General features: G+C 51.8%; 1 protein-coding gene and 1 long non-coding RNA gene across 11 annotated transcripts in view; one reads left to right on the plus strand and one right to left on the minus strand.

The window, feature by feature from the left end:
* Positions 1-75: 75 nt before the first annotated feature.
* LOC127672680 (uncharacterized) lies at positions 76-5,596 on the plus strand. Its single transcript, XR_007975000.1, has 4 exons — positions 76-283; positions 1,433-1,623; positions 3,392-3,493; positions 5,398-5,596. It is a non-coding gene; the product is annotated as an uncharacterized LOC127672680 (long non-coding RNA).
* A 1,489-nt stretch (positions 5,597-7,085) lies between these two features.
* Positions 7,086-27,378, minus strand: part of Sfswap (splicing factor SWAP) — a 65,567-nt gene continuing 45,274 nt past the window's right edge. For 4 of the 10 annotated variants that reach the window (XM_052168876.1, XM_052168875.1, XM_052168879.1 and 1 more), the window contains 6 exons: positions 26,383-26,573; positions 22,763-23,028; positions 16,726-16,851; positions 8,536-8,709; positions 7,882-7,954; positions 7,086-7,468 (listed from right to left, as the gene is read on the minus strand). In XM_052168876.1, the coding sequence (XP_052024836.1) occupies positions 7,403-7,468; positions 7,882-7,954; positions 8,536-8,709; positions 16,726-16,851; positions 22,763-23,028; positions 26,383-26,573 (896 nt within the window). In that variant the 3' untranslated portion in view covers positions 7,086-7,402. Of the gene's footprint in view, positions 7,469-7,881; positions 7,955-8,535; positions 8,710-14,191; positions 14,258-16,725; positions 16,852-17,869; positions 18,023-22,762; positions 23,029-26,382; positions 26,574-27,378 lie in introns of all 10 variants that reach the window. The other 6 variants (XM_052168871.1, XM_052168869.1, XM_052168877.1 and 3 more) reach the window with 3 other exon arrangements.

Here is a 27,378-nt window from a genome sequence, read left to right on the forward strand (position 1 = left end):
TGGTGCCTGAGTTTGCAGAGCTCAGACCTTGTGTCTTGGGCTCTTTCCTTGGTGCCGAAGGTTTCACAGAATCTCACAATTCTCCCAGCCTGGCCTTTCTGGCAGCCTGGGCTGCCTAGCTCCTCCCCTTCTCCCCGCTCCGCCCTCGCCCTCCATCCCAGCCCACATTTATTTGTCTCTGTTGCCGCCTCTGCTTCCCAGCGCTCTGCCCTGGCTGCTCTCTGGAGTCCTGCATAGCTGTAGATAAAACGACAACTTGTGGGAGTCTCTGTCCTTCCAAAGTGTGAGTTCTGGGGATTAAATCAGCTTCTTGGGCTTGTGTGGAAGGGCCTTGCTTGCCAAGGTGTCTCGATGATCCAACTTTAAAAACAAAGATTTATTTATATTTATTTACTCATTGTATGTGTGTGTGTGTGTGTGTGTGTGTGTGTGTGTGTGTGAGACCATGAGCAGAAGACCCCCCTGGAACTAGAGCTATGGGTGTTGTGAGCCACCCTGTAGGTTCTGGAAATCCAGCCTAGGTTCTTTGCACAAGCAGCAGCTGCTCCTACCCACTGAGCCATCTCTCCAGCTCCCCAGGCAAGGTGTTTCTTTTTTTGTTTGTTTGGTTTTTTTTAACACCTCGCCCAGGGATTTGAAGTTGATTCCCAGGCCCCTGGGGAATCACTAGCTGTCCTCTTTCTATGGCCGTGAGGGCTCCAGTGTCTTCACAATACTGAGACCCTCCAGGTCTCCTCCTTCCTTGACTGGCTTGTCTCACGGAGCATACCAAGGCGCAGCCACGCTGCAGCCTGGGTCAGAGCCTCCTATTTTCTCTTAAAAGGCGGAATGATTTTCCACCGTCTACGGGAACCATGTGCTGTGTACGCTTGTGGCTTTGGGTGCCATGTGGGTTGTGTCTGTCCTCTGGGTTTACACTGTATCCCTTCGCTTTCTTCATATCTCCTTGGCAGTGTCTCAGACCCACGGGCCCCTGGAAGTCCCCACCCCTCCCCCACCCTGTATTTCTGATTCTGGGACCCATTCTGCCCCCTCCATCCTTCCACAGTCCCAGCACTGGCCTCAGCTCCATCTCTCAGAGGCTTCCCGGACACCCCTGGCAAGCAAACTATAGGCCTTCTAACCCATTGGGCAAGTCTGGTGCCTTATTCCCCACCCCCACCCCCCAAGTACCTGATAGACAGAGCTCTTGACCGGAAACCGTGGTCATCACATTTATATGTCTCTTAATATGTTCTTCTAGAACTCTTAATTCCAAACAATAACAAGAAAGGAAACATCTTGCCCTCCCTCCCGCCTTTATTAAAGCCAATGTCTAAATCCTGCCTTTGCCAGTGTCCCGTCCCTAGAGTTGCTGCTATCTCTTGTGGGGGAAATAACAGAATATCAATCATAAGACATTCTGGAAGTGAGCTCTGAAACCCAATCACAGGAGCCTTGAGGCAGAACGACACTTACCAGGCATGCTGCCAACAGTGCCACACCTGCCTTGCTCCCGTGCAACGGAGGCCACGTGAAGCCACACCACGTGAAGCCACACCACGTGAAGCCACGCCACGTGAAGCCACGCCACGTGAAGCCACGCGACCCCATCTTTCCCGAAGTACTCTCCAGGCCTAGATTGTAAGTAGGTCAGTCGGTTCTAGGTGACAGGTATGGGGTTGTGCTTCCGTATCCTGCTTGATAGGTGAGGAATGTGTGTGTGTGTGTGTGTGTGTTTAAACAATAAGATTCTAAATTTAGGGTATTTTGAGTCATAGAAATATTGTGGAGACGGAATAGTGTGTTCCGAGATTTGTCACCAACTTCTACCATAACAACTTATTCTGCCACCACTCATGGGGGAGTTAAGGGCCCTTTCCATCAGATTTAATCAAGAGTAGGTATCGTAGCATATGACTAATCCCAGGACTTAGAGGGTTGAGGCAAGTGGGGTCAGGAGTTCAAGGCCAGCCTCAGCCACATAGCAAGTTTTAGACCAGCCTGGATTCATCATGTGAGAGAGACCTTGTCACAAAACAAAACAAAACAAAAACAAAAGCAAAAAGATTTAATCAGTGGTTCTAACAGCTGTGTTCTTCCTAATATTGTCAGTCCAAAGATTTACTCCAGGCAGGACATGGTGTCTAGTGACTGTCTCCTCCGGGCTGTTCGCGATTTGGGACAAGGGGCTATCTGATGCAACGTTGCTAGCTAGGACTTGGCTCATATTTTTCTAACCATCAGCCCACGGCTGGACCTTTTCTGAGGAGGACTGCCACGCCCATGAATTTGTAAAAACAAGAAAAAAGTCACGGCGAAATTTATATTCCATTAGGCAAGAATCTGTGACTTAGCCAGGTGGTGGTGGCGGTGGCGGCGGCGGCGGTGGCGGCGGCGGCGGCGGCGGCGGCGGCGGCGGCGGCGGCGGCGGCGGCGGCGGCGGCGCACACCTTTAATCTCAGCACTATGGAGACAGTGGCAGGTGGATCTCTGAGTTTGAGGCCAGCCTGGTCTACAGAGGGAGTTCCAGGACAGCCAGGGCTACACTGAGGAACCCTGCTGTCTTAGTCACGGTTTCTATTCCTGCACAAACATCATGACCAAGAAGCAAGTTGGGGAGGAAAGGGTTTATTGAGCTTACACTTCCACATTGCAGTTCATCACTAATGGAAGTCAGGACAGGAACTCAAGCAGGTCAGGAAGCAGGAGCTGATGCAGAGGCCATGGAGGGATGTTCCTCACTGTCTTGCTTCCCCTGGCTTGCTCAGCCTGCTTCCTTATAGAACCCAGGACTATCAGCCCAGAGATGGCACCACCCACAAGGGGCCCTCCCACCTTGATCACTAATTGAGAAAATGCCCCACAGCTGGATCTCATGGAGGCACTTCCCCAACTGAAACTCCTTTCTCTGTGATAACTCCAGCCTGTGTCAAGTTGACACACAAAACCAGCCAGGACACCTGTCTTAGGGAGGGTTGGGGAGAGAATCTGTGACTTACCTTGGAAGGTGGTGGCCTTGAGCACCTGGTCAGTGTTTATGTCTCTTTGCTGTGTGTTGCTATTCAGCTGGGTTCATCCCTCAGGAAGGAGTTGTTGCAAACTCCCCATGACAGGGCAGCCCCACCCCCCCACATGAGTCGGGGGCAGGGGGGGGGAGGCATTTCCCAAGTGGTCCCGTGAGTCTGTGGCACAGTGATGTCGTAGCTGTCTTAAACACGCTCAGTGATGCTGACAAATGAAGAAGAATCACTTAAGAGGAAGAAGCCTCTTAAGTGAAATGTGACCGGGCTTGAGGGCCATCTGCCCTCTGGCTGTGAGCTGGCCTGAGGACAGTAGGTGTCCCCGTGAGGGATGACTGCTCCCCATTTGTCTCTTTCCCATTTACTTCGCTGTCTGTTATGGGCATCAGCATGGATTCACGGATATTGATTCACACGCTGCAATCTATTGCGACGACGACGTTAATTATGTTGCTCCTGTTGTGAGAGCTCTTCCATTATTGGCTCCTCTGGTAAGCCCCGCCTACCCGGGATGTCAGTCATTTGGGGGCATTTCTGAGCTTTGCTTCCACCAGGCCCTTTCTGGCCCTTGGTGCTAGCCAGTTCTCCCAGGAGTCCTGTCACTGGAAAACGGACTCAGGGGCCACAGTCTGGGCACTGGGTATCGACGCTCCCGGGGGCTCCAAGCTGGTCCTTCTCTCTCCCTCATTCATCTCTCTTCAGCAGAACGCTAGCTTTTACTGACTCATAGCTTTTACTGACTCGCTACCTCAAGCCCTACCCTACTGCTTCTCTGTTCCCCTCGCACCTCTCTGCCTGGGTCATCTGTCCGTCCCCCACCCACCCCGCCCCCGTCTCCTGTCTCTTCAGCCTTCTCAAAGGCTTCAGTGGTCGATGGACTTTATACTGCACGCCGTCCCCTCACTGTCCCCTTGGGGCTGAGGCGTGCACATATCTGGGGCTGCTGTGTTTTTCATCCCTCTCCCTTGAGGCATCTCTGTGGGAAGGACGCTCCGGGCAAGTGACAGTAACGCTGAGCAGAGGCTGTGGCCAGGAGGGTAAGGCCTCCTCCAGACACACTGAGGCCTTCCTTGGCTGCCAGGTGCTATGTTGTCCTAGGAGCTTGAGGTTTGTATGTAGACATCAGAGGCACCCTCAGAAGCCCCCGGGTCACAGGCCATACATGGTGGCCTTTCCTCTTGCTTTGCATTTACTTTTGGATTGGGAGGGGCTCATCCTGGCCTTGTCGCTATGTGATGTCCTTCCTGGGCAGGACCCAGAGGCTTCCGTTCTGCCTTGAGATGTGGGGGAGCAGGGAGCCCCCCCTCCAAAACGCTTTTTCAAATCTGCTTCAGATGTTCATGGTTTCCTAACGTGTGCTCGCTGAACAGCTTATGAGCCTGTAATTAAAGCAACTTTCCATGCCACCGAAGTACGATGGTGCAAGCTGTCCTTCAGGGGACCTTTGCACAGCCTAAGATGACTGTACCTCAGTGGACACTGGGGCGCCCATGACAGACTCTGTGATCCTGTGGAGGGCCGGGACACGTGTGTAATCACCAGTCCTTGTACTATGGGTACAGTGAACCCTGAGTATCTGTACCTAACCTCCTGTACTTCCTTGGGTCACAGCACCTCTTGGGTAATAATCTTTTGGGGTTGAATGTCCCCACTGGACCCATGGTGGTGCTGACTACACCCACTGAAAGCTGTTCCCTCAACCCAAACCACTGAAAAGGGTGAAGAGCGCTGGCTGTCGGGGGCCAGCAGGGCCACTGATGTGTATGTCTCTCTGGAGGAGGGGGGAGGAGGAAAAGCCACAGGGATACACACCACAGGACTAGGCAGCAGCCTGTAGCCATGAGAGCCTAGATCAGCTCCCTACAGACAGACAGAGCCTGAATCAGCTCCCTACAGACAGACAGAGCCTGAATCAGCTCCCTACTGACAGACAGGGCCTGAATCAGCTCCCTACAGACAGACAGAGCCTGAATCAGCTCCCTACTGACAGACAGAGCCTGGATCAGCTCCCTACAGACAGACAGAGCCTGGATCAGCTCTTTACACACAAGGAGGTCACAAAGGAGGGTGTGCAGGAGGTAGCTTTGTCTCTAGGTAGAAGCCACTTGGGGTCCTCCAAACACAACCCCCATGCTCCCGAGTGGCTGAGTTCTTGAATCTGTCCCCGTGTGGTACCGCCCCAGGTCTTGGACATCTCAAAACAAAGATAGTGTGAAGTTCTTCATTCAGTCAGGAGCTGACAGAATTGCACACAGAATTCCAAAAGGAGAGCACGAGTTATTACCTCCCACCGTTCCCTCCCTCCCATGACAGAACAGGCACATTCGTATCAGAGAGAGGCTGGCATTGTCCCAAGTGACTCCTTCCCACTGACATTATTAATCCTGGTTTACAGTGGAAAAATGACACAGCAGAGAAAAGGAACTGCGTGGGAACACCAAAAACAAGACACAGATGACCACAGGCGGCACCGAGCAGTGGTCCTGCCTCATTGGTACAGCACCCGACCCTGGCACAGTATATAGAGCATGAATTGGTAATAAAACAGCCAGTAAGCAGATCATGTAAGAGCAACATAAATACAAGCAGGTTGTTGTTGTTTTTTTTTTTTAAATACAATTATTTTTCCTTTTTGTGTGTGTTTTGTCTGTGTGTATGTCCCGTGTATGTGCCTGGTGCCCACTGAGGCCAGAGGAGGCGTGGAATTCCCTAACAGCTGGGAGTGGCTGCATGGGTGATGGAAATTGAACCTGGGTCCTTCACTGCTCTGAGCCACCGAGCCACCTCTCCGGAGCCCTGTCCACACTTCTGAGACAGGCTCTAGCTATGCCGCCTTGGCTGCTCTGGACCTCTCTAGGACAGAGTGGCCGCTTCTTTTTATTCATCACTCAAAAATAAGAGATTAAAAGGAGCCCCTTTCAGCCTGGCAAGGTGGTGCACATTTGGCAACTTGGGATGTGGAAGCAGGAGGATCAGGAGTTCAAAGTCCTCCTTGCTTACACATAGTGAGTTAGAGGCCAAACACAACATAAATGTAGGAAAAAAAATTCTACACCCATAAAGTGGACAGGTGCTGACAGGCACATTTAATCCCAGTTGGGAGGCAGAAGCAGAAGATCTCTGTGAGTTCAAGGCCAGGCAGTGAGATTCTGTCAACTCCCAACAAACAAGCCCCTTTCATTGGTGTGACTCCCTGTAAGGGTCTGGAATCGTGAGTGTGGCAGTGTTTGTCACCCTTGGTCAGCACTCTTTCTTCTAGACTCACCCTGTACCCCCGCGGTCCCGCAGGCACTGAGGGGTATGTGTGTATGCCTGTGATATTTCCTTCCTGAGACTCAGGCACACTCAGTGTCAGGGAGCCCTCTGCGGACATCTTCAGTGCACACGTCTTTAAGTCACCGTTTGTGGCTGCAGCCACTGGGGATGGGGAGGCGGAGGTCTGGGATGACCTCAGCTGGCACACCGATGGAAGGGCACAGAGCCTGCTCCCAGCCTGCGGAGGACGCCTAGACACCTCGGGCAGAGGATGGAGGAGCCCAGCCTTTGCCTCCAAGGCAGGGTGTACTGTCTTCTCTGTTGTTGGTGGCATCTCTCATGGACACCCGTTTTCCTGTCCCGTCACCTGTCACCTGCCCTGCCCTGCCCACACCAGCCTCTGGAGGAAAGCCCCAGGCCCACAGTGAGGACCACTGCATGGACAAAGGAGCCCATTTCTGGTCGGGCATGTGGCAGAAGGTGCCAGGGAAGTGTGAGCGGCACAGAACAGCCCTGAGCAAGCCCCAGGTCAGGGTGGAACCGGGCTCCGGTCTCAGCCTAGGCCAGCAGGCCTTCATCTCTGGTGTCTGGACGCTGCGTGCTTAGCATGTGAGTACTTCCAAGAGTAAAGGCATCCTGAAGGGAGGGACACACAACCTGCGTCTTCATGGGGCAGTCAAGAGCCTCTCAGGGGCACAGGTGGGACATCCCAGAGCTGGCCCCTTCCGCAGGCAGGGAGAAGGCACTGCAGGAGGGAAGCCCCCCCGCCCCCCCCCCCCCCGCCCCAACACATTATATGACATACACACTAAAAGGAGAGCCCCAGGCTGCTAGCTAGAAAAGGTGTTCCTTCCGTTTTATTTGATAATACATTTTCACAGAAACATGATATATTTACATATATACAGGTAAGAGACTGCTGGTCAAAAATCTGAAACAGAAAATGTCACCAAAAATTTACAAAAGCCACCGACTGACCCAGGGAGTCGGGCGAGAACCTGGATAGCTGCATGTGGGTCGCGCAGAGCCTGCAGCTCAGCTCGGACGGCTGGCCCGGGGCTGCTCTCAGCACTAGCCCAGCACCTGTGGCCATAGCCAGGGCCACAGCCGCGCTGCTCGCCCGGGGCTGCTCCGTGGCTGCCGTCTCAGGAAGCGCTGGTTTGCAGGTTTTTTGAAGCTGCGAGCATTGCTCTTACTTTGGCCATGAGATCCTGTGTGGGGAGACAGGAAGGAAACCTGAGCCTTCTGCAGACCGATTTGTAAAGGGCCGCGGTGAGGACAGGAGGGAGAGCTTCCAGCAGCTGAGTAATTATGCAGCTGTGAACCCTTCCCAGGCCAAGCTCCCAGGGCTGTGAGCCCACGTGCCCTGAGGGTCCGAGCAGAGGCTAGGTTGTGTCCAGAGTGAAGACTCCACAACAAGGACAGGAGCTTCTTTGGAAGCTGAGGCTCCCAGGAGGTGATTTCTTCCCCTTCCTGCTAGGCTCTGACCTAGTGCTTGGCTGTGACCAGCCCAAGATTTTGACTGGGTGAGTACTTGTGAAGCAAGGGGTGAGAAGGAAAACTATCAGAAGGGGAAAATGGTGTTATAAAAGGTGGAAAGGAAGGGGGAGTACCCCCATCTTACCTGAGTTATTTTGCTCTGCACAGAGGAGACGATTGCTGAGGAGATCTGGCCATCTTTTTCCTGAGAAACCCCCCTAATGCAGAAGGAAGAACGGAGGGTCAGACACCCCCAGAATCTTTAGAGCAGTTCCCATGTCCTATAGAGTACAGCTTCTTCACGTGCCCACACACTGAAGTGGTTCACACTAACAGCAGCTTATATAAAGGCTCACGAAGAGGAGGCTACGGAAGGAGGCCGCCACAGCAAGGCCACCAGGACCATAACAGCCTCAGTGGCTCTGGTTCCCATGGAAGGCTTCTGTGGATGTGGATAGCACCCAGGTCCTAGTGGGTGGGACTTTCCAACTCCCTCTAGGATGGGGCCTCTTGGAGGCTGACCCTTAGGTGAGCTGTGTTTCTCACAGAGCAACCATGGACCACCCAAGATTCCCAGACTTCAAGGCAATCCCAACAGGTCCTGTTTACCACAGACCCTCTAAGCCCTGCATGGCACCGCAGGAGCTCTTTTCCCAGTACAGCACGGCTTCGGGAGTTGCCCACACGCTGTCTGACGTCAGGACACGCAGTGGTGGGGACTGCTGGATGCCCTCACACTGGGTGCTGTCCAGGACGCACTGCCCTCCCTTTGCTCTTTCTTTCCTGAAGTCACGGTTACCTGGAGCGTTCCTGGGAGGAACCTCGGCTCTCCACAGGAGAGATGCTGGCCGAGTTGGCTGAGTGGGTCGAGGGACGCTGTGCTGTCTGTTTACTCGGGGATGTGGACTGCGACCTGGCCTTGGCCTTGGTGCGAGACCGTGAGCGCCGTTTCTTCTTCTTCTCATGGGGACTTCTGAAAGAGAAGTGCTCTTGTCAGGGTACACGGAGGGCAGTCTCAATTTGTATCAAGGGGCCCCTCCACACACGTGACCTTTTTTCTTTTGGAGACATATATTCTAAGATGGCTTTGAATTAACTATGGGGCTGAGGATGACCGTAAACTCCTGGTCATCTTCTTGCAGCCCCCAGGTTCTGGGATTACAGGATGCACAACTGTGATTGGTTTGTGTGGTATAGGCAAACTGAATGCATCACTCAGGCGAAGCAAGTACTAGGCTGAGAACATCTTTAGCCTTACGCATGCCTTAGACAGCTGTAATCCTCGGTCAATGGCACCTGCGCATCCACAGAACACTGGGCGTTAAACAACCATCCAGAAGCCAGCCCCATACAGGAAAGCTTAGTCCTAGGGCAGTGTCTGGCATTTAATGTACAAGAACAATCTATTTGCATGGAAAATACCAAGATAACCACCAAAGAAAAGCCTCTAGGAACGTCTATACTGCTTTCTCATTCATGCCAAACAATAGCAGATATCAACCCGATCCTTGGACATCAGCTTCCTCTGCTGAAAACACAGGAGGCCCTGGGCTCTGCTCTCCGAGTGTCTGACAGCCGCAGTAGCAGCTCAGCTCGGCCCACTGCCCCGCTCACACTGCCGGACAGGGCTCCCAAGTCCATCCGGCCCCATTCCACTCCTTCCAAAGGCTCTGGCATTGCCTAGCAGTTTCTACCATGCCAATGAACACACAGTGGGCAGACTGGAGGATGCATACTTGGTGAATGCCTCACACACTCTCAAGAGTGCGCCTGGCACACAGGCCGGTCCACTGCCAGCCTGCACGCCACCTCCCCCTATGTCTGTCTCAAGATGCTCTGCAGATTTATCCCTGACTCCTGGGGCTCTTTCCTCCCTCCTGGACTGCAGGGCACCACCAGGCCGCTTTCCTCCTCAGCTCTATCTTTCACAGTGTGTCCACACTGGTTAATACTGTCAGCTATTTCTCTCCCATGACCACCATGCACCCTCAGCCCTATGGTATTTGGGTTTCCAGAGGAATCAGAGGCCCTTCCCAACTGGCCCAGCCTTCTATCCTCCTGGAAGGACCCACTGAAGCCTGTCCACACAGCCACTGACCGACATGGCTGAATCAACTGTTACACTGGGTTGCACTGTCTTGTATTAGGCTGTGGGATTCCCCTGCATTTCTTTGGTGACGTGACGCAGAATGTTCCTGCCTACTGAGAGGCTATGTGGGGTCTGCAGCATGGAGACTCACAGATGCGCCCACAAGCAGCGGCCAGTGAGTTCCAGACAGGCAGCAGACTCAGCAGAGGCCCTTGTGAGGTCAGGCTGGCTTTCTGTGCATTACCCAGGGCAGAGCAGACTGCCGGGCGGAGGAGCACAGTTGCCTCGGGAGTCCAACACAGCTTCAGTTATAACCAAATTCCAGAAGGACAACAGCTTGTGACTGAGACTTAGCTCCTGGAAGGCAGTGTCCCTAGGTTGGAGCTATGGGTGGCAGGCAGCCTGGTGTACTCTCGCAAGGAGACACGGATCTAAGTGGAAAAGGTTCAAATCCTGGGCTGGGTGTCTGTGCACAGATGAGTGGCTTTCAGAGGAGACAACCCAGGATGGCCTAGGCTGTGGACGACAGTGGATGGCCTTCCCATTCTTCCACCCTTTCCTGAGTCCCAGGGATCAATCCCAGGCTGCCAGGCTTGCATAACAAAGCGCGTTACTTGCTGAGCCTGCTGAGCCGTCTCTAACAGCCTGACCTCACAGGGGAAGGAGTCAAGCGTCTGCTCACTCCTGAAGCTGCTGAGGTGCACTTTGCAGCTTGGCCTCTGTGCTGTTGCTGAGTTGCCAAAGCAACACTGCAGCCTGCTGTTCTGGAACATTCCCTCTGCCACTTTCTAGCCTAAGCCAATCACGACTTCTGCTCTGTAGGAACCAACCCCACACCACTGTGTGGGGCTCTGCAGTGTTCTGAGTCTCCTGAAAGACTGACACCAGCATTGCCCTGTGCTGGTCACAGTCTTGGTGACCTCATATCTTACTTCTTGACCCAACGTCCCCAGCGCACTGGGGAGAAGAGCAGCTATAAAGCCTGGCAGGCATACCTGTAACTTTAAGAAACTGTGGCTGTGCCAGGCAGTGGTGGCGCACACCTGTAATCCCAGCACTCTGGGAGGCAGAGGCAGGCAGATTTCTGAGTTCAGGGCCAGCCTGGTCTACGGAGTGAGTTCCAGGACAGCCAGGGCTATATAGAGAAACCCTGTCTTGAAAAAACCAAATCCAAAAAACAAACGAAAAAGGAACTGTAGCTGTGCCTGCAGCTATGGAAATGGGCTGCCAAGTGTGAGGACCCACTCACACTGAGCGAAAGCAGAGCCTCACCGCCGTTTCCCTTATTCTTGGTTGCCAATGTTCAGCAACATCTAAGTGTACCCTGCCAATGTGTTTCTCTGTGCCATCAGTGGCCTCGTTGACACCTTTTTCACAGGGAGACTAACCACTTGGTCTCTTACTTATCCTTGGAAGCAGGTATTTGACTTTAATGACACCAACTATATTACATTTTCCTCCCTTGGTGGCATCTCTTCTGTACTCTTATGGGTGGGTATACACATTCTTCAGTTGCTATCCATTTTGTTTTGTTTGACAGGGCGTCACTGTGGAGCCCTGGCTGGCCTCAAACTCAGAACTCTGCCTGCGGAGTTCCAGGGGCCTGCCTATCCATTTCCCTGCTACTGGTAGGAGCCCGTGCCATCTGTCTGGCTTCTTACATACATCCTGTAGACAGAGTTCAGGTCTTCCTGCTCGTGTGGCAGTACTTAACTGACAGCCATCTCCCAGCCCAGCAGGGTTTTCTACATCCTAAGCAGTCTCAGGCACAAATTGTTTTCTGGTTCTGGCTTATGCATTTAGATGCTGATCTAAACTGAACTAACGGGTGTAATTTGTTCTTTCTCATTGCAGTGTCCAGTGGGCTGAGCAAGTTTCACTCGAGAACTCTCCAGTCTCCCTGAACTGCTTCAGTGTGGTGGTCTAGCGACAGGCCCAGGCCACAGTGTGGACTCTGACAGTCAGTGCCTCCACCTTCCACGGAGATCTAGGAGGTCAAAGTCCTCCTTTGTTCTTTGACTCTCATGGTCTCCGAGTCTGTCTGCCAGGCCGTCAGAAGGCCTAGGGTTGGTTGGATCCACAGAGCACAGGACAAGCTGTGAGCACTACCGTTTGCTAGCGTTGAGGAAGTACTGGTCTGTGAACACGGATATGCACGGTGTCCTTGCTGGCTTAGGGATGGGTCACTGTGGCTGGCAGTGGCTTCTCTCCGCTGAGAAGGTGGACGAGCGAGCAGTTACCTGGTTCCTGCATCTGGATTCACAGGGTCAAACAGGGTGGAGCTGGGAACAGGGTTCTACGATGTAAATCCCAGTTCCTAAACTGGATTTCCTAAGCAGCTGAGGAACCAGTCAAATACGTCCTCCTGTCAGTTTGGGACTCTGTCCATTTCTCCTTATTATCCATTTACAAGTCTGTAGGCCATTCCTGCTTGATCAGCCTAACCACAGATCAATTGACGACTTCCTGCGAGCAACCTTTCTCCAGCTCTGCTCCTTTCCGCTCGCTCGTAGCCGTCTGTCTCACCTTCTTACCCCCTTGCTTCTCTTTGCCCCGACCAGCTCTTCCCCCAGCCTCTGGCCACGCTCCGACAGACACTGCTTTCCTCTTGTAGTATAATGCGGACATTTCAGACTGCGGCTTCTTTCCTAGCTGCACGGCACGGAAGAGAGGCCACACTTCCACATTACACTTCCACGCATGGCTGACTCTTTCCCAATGGCCATGTCTCTCAGCAAGGGTGCCTGGAGTGTGCTGTGACCCCTCCTGTGGCTTTAATACTGTCCCAGGCCTCTGACACACTGTGCTGTGCTAAGAGCCAGCAAGCACCACTGTCCTGGTCAGTGCTGTGGCCCAGCCCTGGCCATGGCTGCGAGGTCTCTGGTGTCTGCTTGTGCTGTACTCTGCTGTTTCTCTCCCAAGCACTGGAAGAGCCATCACTGCATTTTGCACACATTTTGAACATCACATCTCGATGACAAAACACCCACCTCAGAGTGAGTCAGCTGTCACCCTCTTGCCATGAGAATGGAGAAGTGCATCTTCCTTGCCTTTTACAATCTCTTAGTATATTTATTTTTAAAGTGGTTTTTTTTTTAGACGAAAGTTCCCCTTAGCCCAGGCTGGATTCAAGCTGGCCATGTAGCAGAGGTGGCCCTCTGTTCCTGCTGCCTGCACCGTCACCTGCCTATAGGCAGCCCTGTTTATGCCCAAGATCGAGCCAAGGTTTTGAGCCCCCCACAGCGGAGCTACAGGCCCTGAGCTGGCTGTCAGAAAGCGGGGACACAGCTCCACGAGCGGCTTGGCTTCACCCCAGCACTGCTCACAGCCCCACGTCTCCAAAGCCACCTCTATTAACAAGCCCAGGACCCGCCTGTCCTGCTTACCACACACCCTCTGCCTCGCCGTTTTCCCTTCCCTTCCTGATCTGCTATTTTCTTTTGAATGAAATACTTTTATTGTTATTTTTTTGAGACAGGGCCTCACCCTTGTTGGCCTGGCTGTTCTGGAACTGTGTACACCAGGCTGGCCTCTGACTCCTGAGAGCTGCGGTTAGAGGTGTGTGTACTACTCCTGGCTTCCTCTCATCTTCTACTTTTAAAACATTTATAGTTATTTATTTTGTGTGTGCACGTACACACTTGTTTGTGTGTGTGCCAAGGCTCACACATGAGGGTCAGAAGACAGACTGTGGGGTTGTTCTCTCTTCCAAATGAGGGTTTCAGAGATCAAACCCAGGCTGGGAGGCTTGGCATCTGGCGCCATCCTCACCCTCTTTGCCTTCCAGCTGTTTTCCCAGTTGTTGAAGGAACTGTAGCGCTTATCTTCTCATTTTCCAAGGTCACCTCAAATGAGTAACCCTGAGCACACTGAGCGCCCGCCTTTCACCACTCCCTTCAGTGCTATGCCAGACCCAGAGCTCTGCAGCAGGAGTGACCCGGCAAGGAGCCATTCCTCTGGATGGATCCCTTCCTGCCTTCAGGACAGAACCAGGGCATCCTGCTGACGACAGTGGACCTGTGGCTCTAGTGAACATGACTCACCGTGTCCGCTCATGCTGGCTATGCTGCCATCACGCACGCGTGCGCTTGCTTTACCCATTCTCTTGTGCTGTTTGAGTGTTGGGAACTTGCTTAGCTATGGGTAACCTGGACCTCTCGAGGTCACAGGTGTGCACTGTTATGCCTTGTCTACCACACTGCACTCTAAATAGGGCATCAGGCTCAGAGCCTGATTTTTGACCTTTCACTAACAGGAAGTGGGGTGGGCTGGAGAGATGGCTCAGTGGTTAAGAGCACCGACTGCTCTTCCAGAGGCCCGGCGTTCAATTTCTCCTAGCCACCTAGCATCTTCCAAGCATGTGTACCTCCGGTTCTCTTCCGGCCTCCGCAGGCACCGAGCACGCACGTGATGCGCAGGCATGCCAACGCTCCTGCACACAAATAATTAAATAAAAACAAAATGAAAAGGAAGAGCTAGGGAAGAAAGGCAGTGGAAGGGTCTGGACCCTGGTGTTTGAAGGGCACTGAGGCTCAGCATTCCCTGGAAGGCGAGCTGCTTGTTCAGACAGGTCAAGGCAGAGGTGGCTTAGCTGAGGGCCGGGGCATCATCACTAAGGCTCTCCTTCCACGCGGAGCACCGCTACCCTACAGCATTGCTGGCCTGCATTCTTTTGCAACGTAGGAAGGAAGGGCAGTGTGTGGAGCCAGAGGAAAGCAGGAGGGCATGCAGCCAAGTGAGCTGCTGACGTGTGTGAGGTGCTCTCCATGCCATGCTAAGACCTACAGTTAGTGGGCCCGGCATTGGTGGTGGGCGCTTTGGATCCTAATACCAGGGAGGCAGAGGCAGGCAAATCGCTGAGTTTGAGGCCAGTCTGCTCTACAGAGGGAGTTTTAGTATAGCCAGGGCTACACAGAAAAAACCCCTGTTTTGAAAAACAAAAAACAAAAGAAAAAAAATTCCCTAAACCCTTAGCTAGCAGGTGTGCATCACTCTGTCCAAATGTGCAGCATGACCTCGGCCGCACACCCCTCCATTCGGGGACGCCGAGGATCAGTGACTGAAATTAGCACCGGCCTCGGACCTGTCGGCTCACTGAGACGACAGTGCGGAAGGAGGGAGTGTCTGATGCAGGACTGAAGGAGCTGGCCGGGGAGGAGCAGCTCGGGCTCAGCTGAGAGCCGCCATGGCAGCTGTCTGCCTCTTCCTGTCTTTTAGGAAGACACTGCTCCAGCAGGAGGTCAGAGGCCTCCTAAGGCCCACACCTGAGCTGGGACAGCTCCACAGCACTGTGCACACAGGCCCTCGACCATCTTCTCCCATCATCTCCCTTTGAATATAATAAAGGTTAATTTGAGGGCAAAGCAAGAATTCTTTTGTTGAAAGATCTTTTGCTATAAAAATTAATTTTAGACCATGCCCTTTACATATACCAAAGGTGATGATGAACTTCAAATGTTACAGCACTTGCTTCAGGAATGAATTCTGTGTATCGCAGTAGCTGGTAGGGTTACAAAGGCTGGAATGTAATTTCTAATGTGGACTTGTACTGTGAGCCTCTGCTGACACCCATCAACCTCTGTGCTCCTCCACTGGCTTTTAGCTGCCCTGTGACAGTTGACAGGCTGCGTTGTGCGCCTTCACCTTTGCTGCCTCCAGAGGCGGGGATGGGAGTTTGCGGATGCCACTCTACTCACGTTCTATAGGTAGCGGGGCCCCGAAGCCCAGGGTCTGTCTGTAATCCAGGGTCTGTCCCCTAAAGATTCTAGCCCTTTCTGGCTGTATTTTACCCCTGATAGGCAGAGGTCCGATAACTCCTGTCCAATCCATCAGCTGACACTATTGCTGGAAACAGGAAGGCACTCCACGGCCGTGCCTATGCTGGAAACACAGCTCCCATGGATGGCGACCCCACTGCAGCAGACCTATACATAAAGCACTTGGTTGCTAGAGTGCTGCTGCAGAGGGGGACTGGGACCTTCAAGAGAGACCTCGTAGGTGGTAGGGTCACTAGGGACATGCCCCTGCAGAGGGACCAGCCCTTCCTTTTTGCTTCCTGGTAACTAAACAAAGGCTTTGGCCCTAACACATGCTCCCACAATTTACTGCCTCAGCATAGGCCAAAGCTACAGGACTAACAGGCTGAGATCCCCAAAGTTGATCAAAATAACTCCTCACTCTGTAAGCTGACTGCCTTAGGCAATGTGCTACAGGATGGAAGGAGACCAGCACAGGAACAGAAACAGGCACCAGAGTGTGGACAGGTTTCCCAAAGGTAGACAAGAGCCAGAGAAAGTGCTTGACCTTTGAGTGACTTTGAGTGACAGGCGGGGCGGCCTGGGGTTCTTCTCACCACGTGGAGGTGCCAGGAAACTGTGGCTCCCAGGGCAGAGGGTAGCCCTGGCTACCAGGGGCTACATTCAAATCTAGTGGCTGGGATTTCTGCTCTCTAAGCACGCTGGTTGACCTGTTATCCCTGCAGTGGGTAGATGCCTCTGCCTAGAAGTGGCCCAGAGCCAGAGCCTGGATCTATCCTCTGCTCTGCTCCGTCACACAGCACGCAGGCTCCAGTGGTCATTACTGGAGACAAAGCAGGACACAGAGACAAGACCTTTCTATTTTCCTAGCTGACCCCAGTTCCCTGACGACAGCCAAGAGGGACTGGGGTAGAACCAGCAGAGGTGGCAAGGGCCCTGGGTTAGTGCTAAGGAAGAACAGGGCCCAGAGACAAGCCATGTGAGGGCTCCACAGGCATGGACACACTGCCCTGGAAGGCACATGACCCCGAGACAGCACTACTGAAGTCAGGGACTGCACCCTTCATTATCTGTGATTCTTTCACACAGGTGACAGACACCAAGACCTCAGACATGGTCTTCCCTGGGAAACACGGTAACCTACCTGGAACGGGTCCGCTTCCTGCTCACTCCGGGGCTGCCGCTCATCCGGTAGGCTGTGGGGACACTCCTGTCTTCCCGCCGTCTCTCAGGAGAGTGAGCTCTCCTTCTTGGGGACCGAGACCGTGACCTAGATAGACAACAAGGCGGAGTTCAGCTCTGTCTGAGGCCTGCTCTGTGTGGTGTGCACCTCCCTAGCATGAGGTGAAAGAGGCCCCCGTCTGAGACGCAGGCTGCGCAGATGGGCCCTGCATCTTTAGAGGCCATGCGTCCTGACACCAGCCTAGAGGCCCAGCAGCTCTCTCCACCCTGCCTGAACTGCACTACAGCAAGGCTCAGGGCTCCAGGAGGTTGTGCTCACTGCCAGCCTGAGGCGTTCAGCTCCCTGAAGCCACTCCCCCCCTCAGGCAGGGAAAGGCGCCTGGATACTGGCAGGGGGTGGGGGGAGAACTAAAGGTTGAGAAGCCAAGAACTGCAGGCTGCACCTTGCCAATCCTGTCCCTCACATCTCAGGCCATGTGGCGGGAGTCATCAGGACCGTACTGCAGACCCACTGGCATGAAGCTCAAACCCTGTACCTGCTCAAAACATGATGCCCTCGTGACAGACGTCTGACTACTTTAAGTCTATGGGAGGTTTCATGGATAAAAAACCATCTAAGACTACTTATATATTTTTGATTCATGCCGGGATATACTCCGCAAATGGCAAGACAGCCCCTCAGTCCCTGCCTTTGTGGGCGTGGAGGTCCTTAATAAAGGGTTCCTCAGCAGTGGCTCGACACTTATGTTCTCTGACCATCTGCTATTTCAGGAAAATGTGCAATAAGCAGAAATTTAGGGGGGGGAAGCCCTACCAAACCCAAACTCCTTTCTTTGTTCGGTTTCCATGACAACCTACTCAAAAACAATATTAAGAGAGCAGTTTGATTTCAAAATTTGAAAAAGTTCTTCATTGAATCATTCTAAGCAGAATGAATTCCTCCCTCCCAATAAAAACAACACACAGCTGTTCAGGAATCTAGTTCTGGTCACATCCTGGTCCCCATGAGCCCATGCTGGCCTCTCCAGCAGGGCTGGTCTAGGTGGCGGGTCTCCCCAGATCTTCCCTAGGCTACACAGACTACAGAGGTGGGGGCAGTCAGACACCTTGACGGTTTACCAGGTTTCCCCTCAAAAGAGCTCCAGGAGTCAAAGGTGCTCGAGGCCGAGGCTGCCTGAGAACTCTCCTGCTGTGCTGCCGCCACTGCCGAGCTGCTGGGACAAGGCTCCACACTCAAGATCCCTGGGGAGGCTGAGGGCCTGCGGTCGGAGGCACATACTTCACATTCAGAATGAAATGTGCCGGGCTGGGTGCTACCAGAGCCGTGAGAAAGCTCCGCTCACTCAGAGCTTTAGCACCTATGGCTGCTTAGCATAGAATTCTACAATAAACTCAACAATTAGGAAAAATAAGTTAGTTTTAAATGCCTGTAGATTCAAAACGTTGAAGTACAATATTGTTTTGCAGTGGCCATTAGTATTATGAATTCTTCAGAACACAGTAGCTGTTCCCAGTCGAGTTCAACCCTTCTGGGACAGAAGCCCTGCTCAGAACAGGGCACCAAGTAACAGCCGGTAATTCTGTAGGTTTCACTTTAATTAAGTAAGCCTTAATGCTTTTAATTTTGTTAACCAGGCTCTTAATGTTGACGCCAGGACAGGGCAAGAGCCAGGAATTTCAGCCTACGAGTAAATCAGTAGTGTGATGTCACCATAGGCCTTCGTAAAGAAGACAAAGTGGTCTGAATTAAAAACTTCCAGGCACTGCAACAAAGATATCCCTTTTTGAATGACCACAATGCTTTGCTCTCGGAAGCAGGACATTTTTAATGATAAAACTCCAAACTCTTGTCTGGATGGCAGTGTCTGCACCCACACAAACCACTTCCGCTGCTCCTCTCCCTGCTCCAGGGCTTCTCACAGCTGTGGGACATCGACATGTGACTGGGCAGCCAGGCAGTGGCTCTAACCCACTGAGAACTGGTGGTAACTGCACTGGGGCCAAGCTCCCCTCTGTTCGTGCCATTTCCTGACTTGGCCACAGGTTGCCCCAACGTAAAACTATTGCCTATACCCACAGGAACACAGAGGTTCTAACTATACCTTTCTTCCTTTAAAAGACAGGTTTGGGGGGTTAAATTTCCTTTTCTAGTTTGTTATAGTTTACCATTGGGTATTGGATTATAAAGACTCACCCAATAATTTAAAACTAAAATAGAATGTCAATTTTATAGAACCTCAATGCCTGTACAAATTTTTTGTGGCTTTGTTTGCTTCTTTTGTTGCTGTTGTTGTTTTTTTTTTTTTTTTTTTTTTGAGACAGGGCTTCTCTGTGTAGTCTTGGCTGTCCTAGAACTTGCTCTGCAGAGCAGGCTGGTCTCAGAGATCCACCTGCCTCTGCCTCCTGATTGCTGGGAATAAAGGTGTATGCTACCACTGACAGCTTTCTTACCAAATGCTAAATAAAACTAGCAAAGTCAAACCAAGTCGCATTACCTTGCACCTCTCCCTCATTTGAAGGAATTTATGGAGTTATCCTTCAAGAATGTCTTTCCCAAACAAATCCTCTCTACTGGCTCAACACTCGAGCCCTGAGGGAAAGGGGCTTCAGAAGTTAGCAGGTCAGCATACCTCTATGCGTCCCTGGCACAGATCAGTTCAGTAACACCCACACCATCACACACGATTCACCTGCGTGCCTGCTGCTTCACCTGAGGAAGACTGAGAGCTGTACACAGTCCAAGAACAAGCGGGAGGCACACCACGGACAGATCTATCCTTCGGTCAGTGCCGACTCAGACCCTCATAACCACCATGCTTTCTGAGGTACTGAGCATATGAAACTAAAGATTTTTATTATGAAGAACTTGCCTTTGCAGATCCAAAGCCACCTACAATTTGGACATATGGAGTAAGCAAAGCTTCTGTTCTACAAGCAGATGACACAGTAAACAAAACTCATACTGTCCTTCATTTTATGTGGGGTCAGAGCCACTTAGTATAGAGAAGATTATGCATTTTGGTTGCAGTATGCTACCACAGGAGGATGCCAACAACTGCAGCCTAGCAGTCACTTAAAAATGATCACTTAGGCTGTGTCAGGCCTGAAAAATAAGTCTGGTGAGGATGTCCTATTGTAGATGTTACCATGGTAATGGGTTCCTCTACCTGAAAGGACAGTTAAAGACAGTGACAGCATCACCAGCACTTTCTTCACTATGGTTAGAATGTCAACAGCTCCTATAGTGTGGAGCCTGCTCTCAGGTTTCAGTTATAACTGCAGCATCTTATTTGGTGTTCTTCTCTGCCTTAGTATGTCCAGCAGGCTGGCACAGGACATGCTTGCTTCTCCTGCCTCAGTCTGAGGGCGGGGATCACAGGCACAGCCCCTGCACCTGCCACAACCACAGCTCTCCAATGGCTTCCATCCTGGGATGCATGCCTGCAGTGGGCAGGCAGCTCTGCCTTCAGCGTGGGGAAACAGGACCTACCCCATAAAGCACGAGCCTCTACTTTAGCCTCTTGCAAGAACAGGATAAAGGCTGAGGCGATGCAGCTGAGGACCGTGCCATCCAGAGGCTGCGTTCCAGCTCTCGGTGTTGTGTGGACAGACAGCAGCTAAAAGGGGGCCACACTGCAAATACTCTACTCTGCAGCAAGCCTTGTCTTGGTATTCTATCTAAACTGTAAAACCAAACACTAAAGATGAACTTATCTCCTGTGGTAGAGTACCTGTATTATTTAACCAGATAAAACCAAAAGCCTCTTTTCTGATCCCTCCTTAGCCACTGAAACAGAAGTTTGAGGGCTTTGAGAATAACCAGCCCTGACACTGTAAAACATTTTCACTGAAGGTCAAATTGAGAAGAAATAATGGCCAGAAAAATTTCAGCTTCATTTTGTCTTTTGACTGAGAATTAAACTAAGGAGTTGGGTCTTGTTCCTTGGACCTGCAGACATTGAAGATGTAAAGTGTTATAAATAATGCAGCTGTATAAGATATGCAAGTCTTCTGCACGCTCAGGACGCACAGGCAGAGGACAGGTAAGAAGTCATGGCTGTCTTCGTGCCACACACTGAGATGAGCATGGCCAGGGCCTGGGAGCCACGAGGGAATTGTTCTTCCCTTTGTCTGAGCCCTGGCGTAGAGGAAATCAGGGAACTGACTGGCCAGCATGAGGATGGTGGATTAGTATACCTGTGCCGTTTGGATCTGTAACACAAATTCTAGGAGTGTTAAAAAATAAATAAATAAATAAATAAATAAAATAAAGCACGACAGCAAACCTGTTCATTTAATTAAGAAATATCAAGGTTTCTGCGTGTGCACAGTAACAGTGCAAAGTGTTGCACTTCCAAGAACTAGAGCCCAAGGCTCTTCATGAAGACAAACTTGCCCCAAATGAAGACAGGAGGTCGGACACTTGTCAACCCCAGGCCTGGTGTGGGTAAAGAAGGAGAAAGCACACCACTTTTAGCATCAGAGAGAATGCTGCACTGGGCATCCACCAGCACAGGACACGACCCTAGAAGAAAGACGAATACCTGGAGCTAATGAATGCTGGTGTGGGGTCACCCGATCAGAGTCCAGGACACCACAGAGAGCCAGGGCAGGGGTGACAACTAGAGGCTGGGGAGTGCTCTCCATCTCATCACACCACCAGAGGCCGAGCTTTATTGTCAAGCCTTCAAAACTGAGGGGGTGTTCTGGCATCCTTTCAGTGCGAGCTGCCTAACTGTGGCCAGCAATGCTAAGCTGCTTCCTGGACCCCTGGCACCGTATACAGAGAGAGGGCTTGCGGAGACTGCTGGAGAGGCAGCAGGCGAAGAGGGAACGGATGCGCATGGTGCCTCGTTTATGATCACTGCAGACACAGTGCAGAACATCTGAGCACAGCCTGAGTGGAGGGAGGGAGGGAGAGAAGGAGAGAGGGAGGGAGGGCGACTGCACTCGGCACAGGGAAGTTCACGCACACAGAAAGCTCCAGCCTGCCAGCCTATGAATTCTTACAACTCAACACACGTGCCAGCTAACTTCATAACCTGTAAGCACTGATCCCCCGCTCCCTAGGAGGCAGTCTCCTGTTCAGATCTACCATACCGCTGAAGACAGTCCTGGAAACCTTGATCCTCCTGCCTCTACCCTCCAGGCACTAGGGATTATAGGCAAGTGTCACCATGCTCACCTACAATTTCCTTTTTTTTTTTTTTTTTTTACAAATTTTGGTGGTGTGTGGTGTGTGTGTGGTGTGTGTGTGTGTCTATGTGTCTGTGTGCTCACTCGGGTATGTAAGTCAGAGGGCAACCTTCGATGTTCTTCCTCAGCAGCCATTCACTGTCGTTTTTTTGTTTTAATTTTTTGAGACTGGTCTCTCTATGTAGCCCTAGTTAGCCTACAAACTTGCTTTATATAGAGACCAGGCTGGCCTTGAACTCAGAGCTCCGCCTGCCTTTGCCTCCTGAGTATAGGAGTAAAGGGTTATGCCCTCCCAGGCAGCCCACCCACCTTCTTCCCTGGCCTGAGTCTCACTGGTCGGCTAGGCTGGCTAGGTAAGACCGTGAGCCCAGCTCTACCCACCTCCCCTGGGCTAGAATCAGAGGCAGGCAGGCAGGCACCAGTGTGCCCGGCCGGCTTCCTCACTCAAGTCCTCACGCTCAGCAGCACGATGGACTGACTGAGCTACAACCCTGGCGTAGCTTAGGCTAGCCTTGAACTGGAGACCCTCTTGCCCCACCTTGGGTGAAGAGTGAAGTATTAGAAAGCTATGCAGAGATAAGAAGCAGAAATGAATCATTTAACCTGCAGTGACTGCTGAGCTCTGAAAAGCCTGAACAATGTTTCTTAAAAGATCTCCTTTGGATTTGCAGGGCACACACATTTCCCCCACACACACTCCAGCCTGTGCTCATTTTAAATTCTGCTGGCTTTATAGGGTGGCAGGAGAGGCTCAGAGCGTAGGGCAGACGGGAGCAGGAGGGCTTGAGTGCCGGCACACCCACCTCGACCGCCGCACTGTCCGGTAGGCACTGGGCAGGGAGTGCTTTGCTTTTGAGTGGGATCTAGACCTGGGCTTGGAAGACGAGTGGTACTTGGGAGAGCGGGACCTCGTCCGAGATCGTTTTTTGTGCTTCTTCTTCTTTTTCTCTCTTTCTTCTTCTCTTGGTGGGTCTCTGCATCTGCTTGAAGGCCTTTCTGGAGGCTTCCCCTCCAATATCGGCAGAGTTCTACCACCAACCAGCAGAGGACAGGGCATGACAACAGTTTCCTGGAAACAGAAACGTGAGTGTAGGTGTCAACAGAGAACTCTGGGTAGATAGCTCTCATCTCTGAGGAAAGCCCACCTCTGAGAGGTTATATATAAAAATCCCCTTGCTGTGTGAGTTGGATCAAACCTGTGACTGAAGCATGTGGGAGGCAGAGATAAGAAAATCGCTTTGAGTTTGAAGCCTGCTTGGACTATGAAGTTAATTCTAGACTGGCCTAGGTCAGAGTGAGTTTGTCTCAAAAAAACAAACCAAATCTCTTTGGCCAGAAATCAGAAAAAATGTAGTTTTAACTAGTCAACGACTATACACGGAAGAGTTCTCATTTCGAGCCTGATTTAACAGTAAGGTTATGGAAAACTTCAAGGTAGATGCTGCATGACCAGTACTCCCCCCTCCCCCCTTCTGGCCCAGCTGTCTGGAGCCCTGGGATGGGATGGGGACAGGAGCGGTGCATGTACACTTGTAAACCTGCAACTGTGGGCAGGGGCGCCTTGTCTTCCTGCTTTACTTGGGCCCCCTTTGGAGGCGGCTGGGGAGTTGGTGAGTAGCCCTGCACCTGCCTTGTACAGAACTGCTAGCTCACAGTGAGAAGCCGCCCAGTGGGCTGAGCTGAGACCAGATGGCTACCTCCAGTTGTCAGACAGGGTGGAGGACTCTCACTTAGCCTTTCCCTGAGCTCCTGCTGATTAGGCCACTATGCTTAACCACAGACGGGCTTGTCATTGCTGAGGCAATATTCTTAGCTATTGTATAGGCTGCTTAAAGATTTAGTGTGCCGTCAACCTCTCTCTTTCTTCTTTTAGATAGGGTCACACTGCTGTAGCCCTGACTGGCCTGGAACTCACAGAGATTTGACTGAGTGCTGGGATTAAAGGTGTGGGCCACCATATCCATCCAGTAATATTTTTCTGTGTCAATGAGCATGTTTTAAGACATCACCTAATATCACACCTGGATATGTAAAATCATCTCTAACGGCCAATGGCACTGGGCAGACCAGCACGTGACAGGGCCATGTTCCCTGGGCATGGTGCAGTGCTGCCCTGTGGCCCTGCCCGTTCTGACAAGCTGTCGAGGTATTCTCACAGCCCTGACAGATCTAGTAGTGCCACCTATGACCTTCTCTCGTGTCCTTTTGGGGCCTGTAAGAACTCCTGTCTATATCTGTGTCGCTAACTGGGCGAATGTGCCAACATCTGTAGGTCAAGTACATAGATCATGGAATTTGGCAACGTCACGGGCAAGTCTCTTGAGATTAGTACCATTTTGGGTTTGACTATCATTTATAGACTATTTACTGTGAACCTTTCTGTTTCAAAGCAGTCAGACACTCATCACCACTGCTCTCCTCATGCACCCTTTCTAGTGAAGCAGCTCTGCAGAGAAAATCTTCTGTGCACACGCAACCAGGGAGACCATTCCAGAGTCAAACAACCATGGATTACAGACAGGGCCAAGGCTGGCAGACAAGAATGGAGCCACTCCGAGAGGCCCGAGCTGGGTCAGCACTGTGGTGCTGCCAGCAGGCTGTTGACAAATGACTTTGACAGACCAAGTTCCCACTAAAACATTCAGATTCTGAGAACACAGAGTCAACCTTACAACCACGACTTGTTTTTAATTTATCTGCAGATGTGGCTTTATATATTTTTTAAAATTACACTTCTTTATTTACTGTATATTATCTGTCTCTGTGTGTGCATGTGTGTGGAGGTCAGAGGTCAGCCTCTCTTTCATCATGTGGGTTGTAGGGATCAAGCTTTGTAGGGATCAAGCTCATGCTTAGGAGTCTTGGCAGCAAGCATCTCTACCTACTGAGCCTCTCACGCTGTTCTGACTCATTCCAACTTTGAGACAAGGTCTCATGTAGCACAGGCTGACTTTGAACTTGTCGCAAGCAAGGATGCCCAGATCTTTTGAACCTCCTGCTTCTATCTCTGCCCTGCTGGGATTATAGCATGCCAACGTGTTGAGGACAAGCCTATGCATGCCAGGCAAGGACACTACCAACCGAGTCATATTCCAGGTGTTCACTGTACAAAGGATAGTGAAACAACAAGGGACTTAATCAGGCTCCACACATCCCTACCCAGCCAGGCCTTGCAAGCGTCCTCTCCATAGCTACAGAGCTCATGTTCTGGCACACCCCACACCACGGCGCCTCAGGAGTGCCCCCATCCAGGGCCTCAGTGCATAATGGCTGCCCCCAGCTGTGTGTACTTTGTTTCTCCGTTTCTGTAGGAACAGGCTTTGTCTGAAGGACCAGAAGACAGTCTATCTCTGTGGGGCTCTGGGAAATGGGGTCGTAGTGCCTTAGTGGGGTTTTGCCACCACTTGTGAGTTCTAGTTCCTTCTCTCTTTCCAACAATAGCTGACAAGAGCAAAGGGCCTGTTCTGCACTATGAAGGAAAGCCCAGTGAGGTGGTCTGAATGAAAACGGCCCTCACAGGCTCAGAGGGAGTGGCATTGTTGGGAGGTAGGCCTTGGAGGAAGTCTCTCACTGGGGTGGGCTCAGAGCCCTCAGCTCCTCTCCAGCACCACGGTTCCCTGTGTGCCACAGTGCTTCCTGTCAGGAGAATAGACTAAATCTCTGAACGGTAAGTCAGCCCCAATCTGCTCATTATAGGAGTTGTGCTCATGGTCACTTTTCATAGCGATAAAACCCTAAGACACTAAGCATAAAGGATACATAAAGACACCTGGAGCAAGACAGGCATGACCAGAATTTTCACTGAAGTACACACAGCCACCGAAGTGTTCACTGAAGGCTCTGGGAGCTGGGCACCGCTTCCATTCGTCCTCACAAGAGCATCCTACGGTACCGTGTGATGACCCTGGTCACGGCCAGCTCTTAGGAAGGAGCTGCCTGGGATCTCCATGACCTTTTGGTGTTGAGAATGAGCTCAGGGCCTCCCACACACTAGTGCTCTACCTCAGAGCTACAACCAGAGAAGTCATGGGGGGCTGCTGTTCACCTTTTTCTAATTACAGCACAATACAGGATCCAGATGCTGGCACTGAGATCTCTGCCCCACATGTGGCTGCGATCACTGAGGCCCCGCTCTAGCCACATCTCTCTGACCACATGCAGCTGGAGGCGGAGGCCCTGCGTGGGTGGCCACGAGCTGGGCTTCCTGATCGGGAGCCACACCTGTGTGTTCTGAGATTGCAGCCTGAGTCTGGTCTGTTTATAGGGTAACTGGCACAGACTCAGAGCTATGAGCAAAGTCTGTGACTGCTGGAGGCAGGTGCTGGGCTGCTGGCATCTGGCTCAGGCTGTGGCTCCAAAGAGTCCAGACCAACTTTTGTCTACCACAAATCCAAGCATGCCATCGGGATGGCCTTCTACATACCTCAACACCGAAAGTACTCTCCTCAAGTTTCCCAACGTCTGCTTCTGGAAGAGGGTTTTTTAAAGTTTGTAAGAACAAAGCTGCCTTCCTTTTCCGTTCAGCCTGGAGCTGCTTCTCCTTTGACTCCTTGGACGCCTGCGCCAGCTTCTCCCGGGCAGCAGCAGCAAGACGGTCCTCCAGCTTTTGTTTTGCTAAAGAAAACAAGGAAGGCGGAGTATGCAGTAAGCAGCACTCCATCTCTGATTTTCAATAGGCACCTTCTGGCTAGCCAAACACTGCTATTTCAATACTAACCTCAGAGCAGGTAGGCAGACACCTGGACAGATCGACATTTTCAGAAAACTAACCTATTATGGCTTTTTGGGGAAGGTATACTTTATTGTCAAAGGCAGCGAGGCTGAAAGGGGCTCCACAAGGGCAGAAGCTGGGCTGGACACTGGAAATCACAGACTGGCCCTCATGCACAGGAGCCAACGTACTCCTGTGGCAAGTGTCGAGTCCAGAGGGCATGATCAACTGCTGAGCCCTCAGAGAGCAGGCGCACACCAGTGTGACTGCAAGTGCCCTGAGGGAGAGCACCTGTGGGCACAACATGCTCTTCTCTGGGGAACACTGGCTTCAAGAGGCTCCTTTAGTCAGGGTGCACAGTCTGTTCATGCATACCCAGAAACACATTCCAAGAAAAGCAGTCAGAACAGGTAAAAGCACAAGTGCATCCACTGAGTAGCCACTTCACCGCAAAGACGACTTATTTTGGAGGGCACATGTCCCCAAAAGGTTAGGCAAGCATTGCAGCTGAGTTCCAGTCCCAGCCCATATGCTACTGGCCATGCTGTGACCCATGAAGATGAGCCAGGGCTGAGAAATCAGCTCTGGCAGGCACCATCTTTCTGCTGAAAGACAAGTCTCACAAAGGGCCTCTCCCAGTGTGGTGCATTAGCCATGGCTGGCCGTCCAGGCCTGGTGTCTCACCCCGGGGCTGTTGTCCAAGCACAA

The sequence above is a fragment of the Apodemus sylvaticus genome, chromosome 22, assembly GCF_947179515.1.
Source record: "Apodemus sylvaticus chromosome 22, mApoSyl1.1, whole genome shotgun sequence".
NCBI classification, from domain to species: domain Eukaryota; kingdom Metazoa; phylum Chordata; class Mammalia; order Rodentia; family Muridae; genus Apodemus; species Apodemus sylvaticus.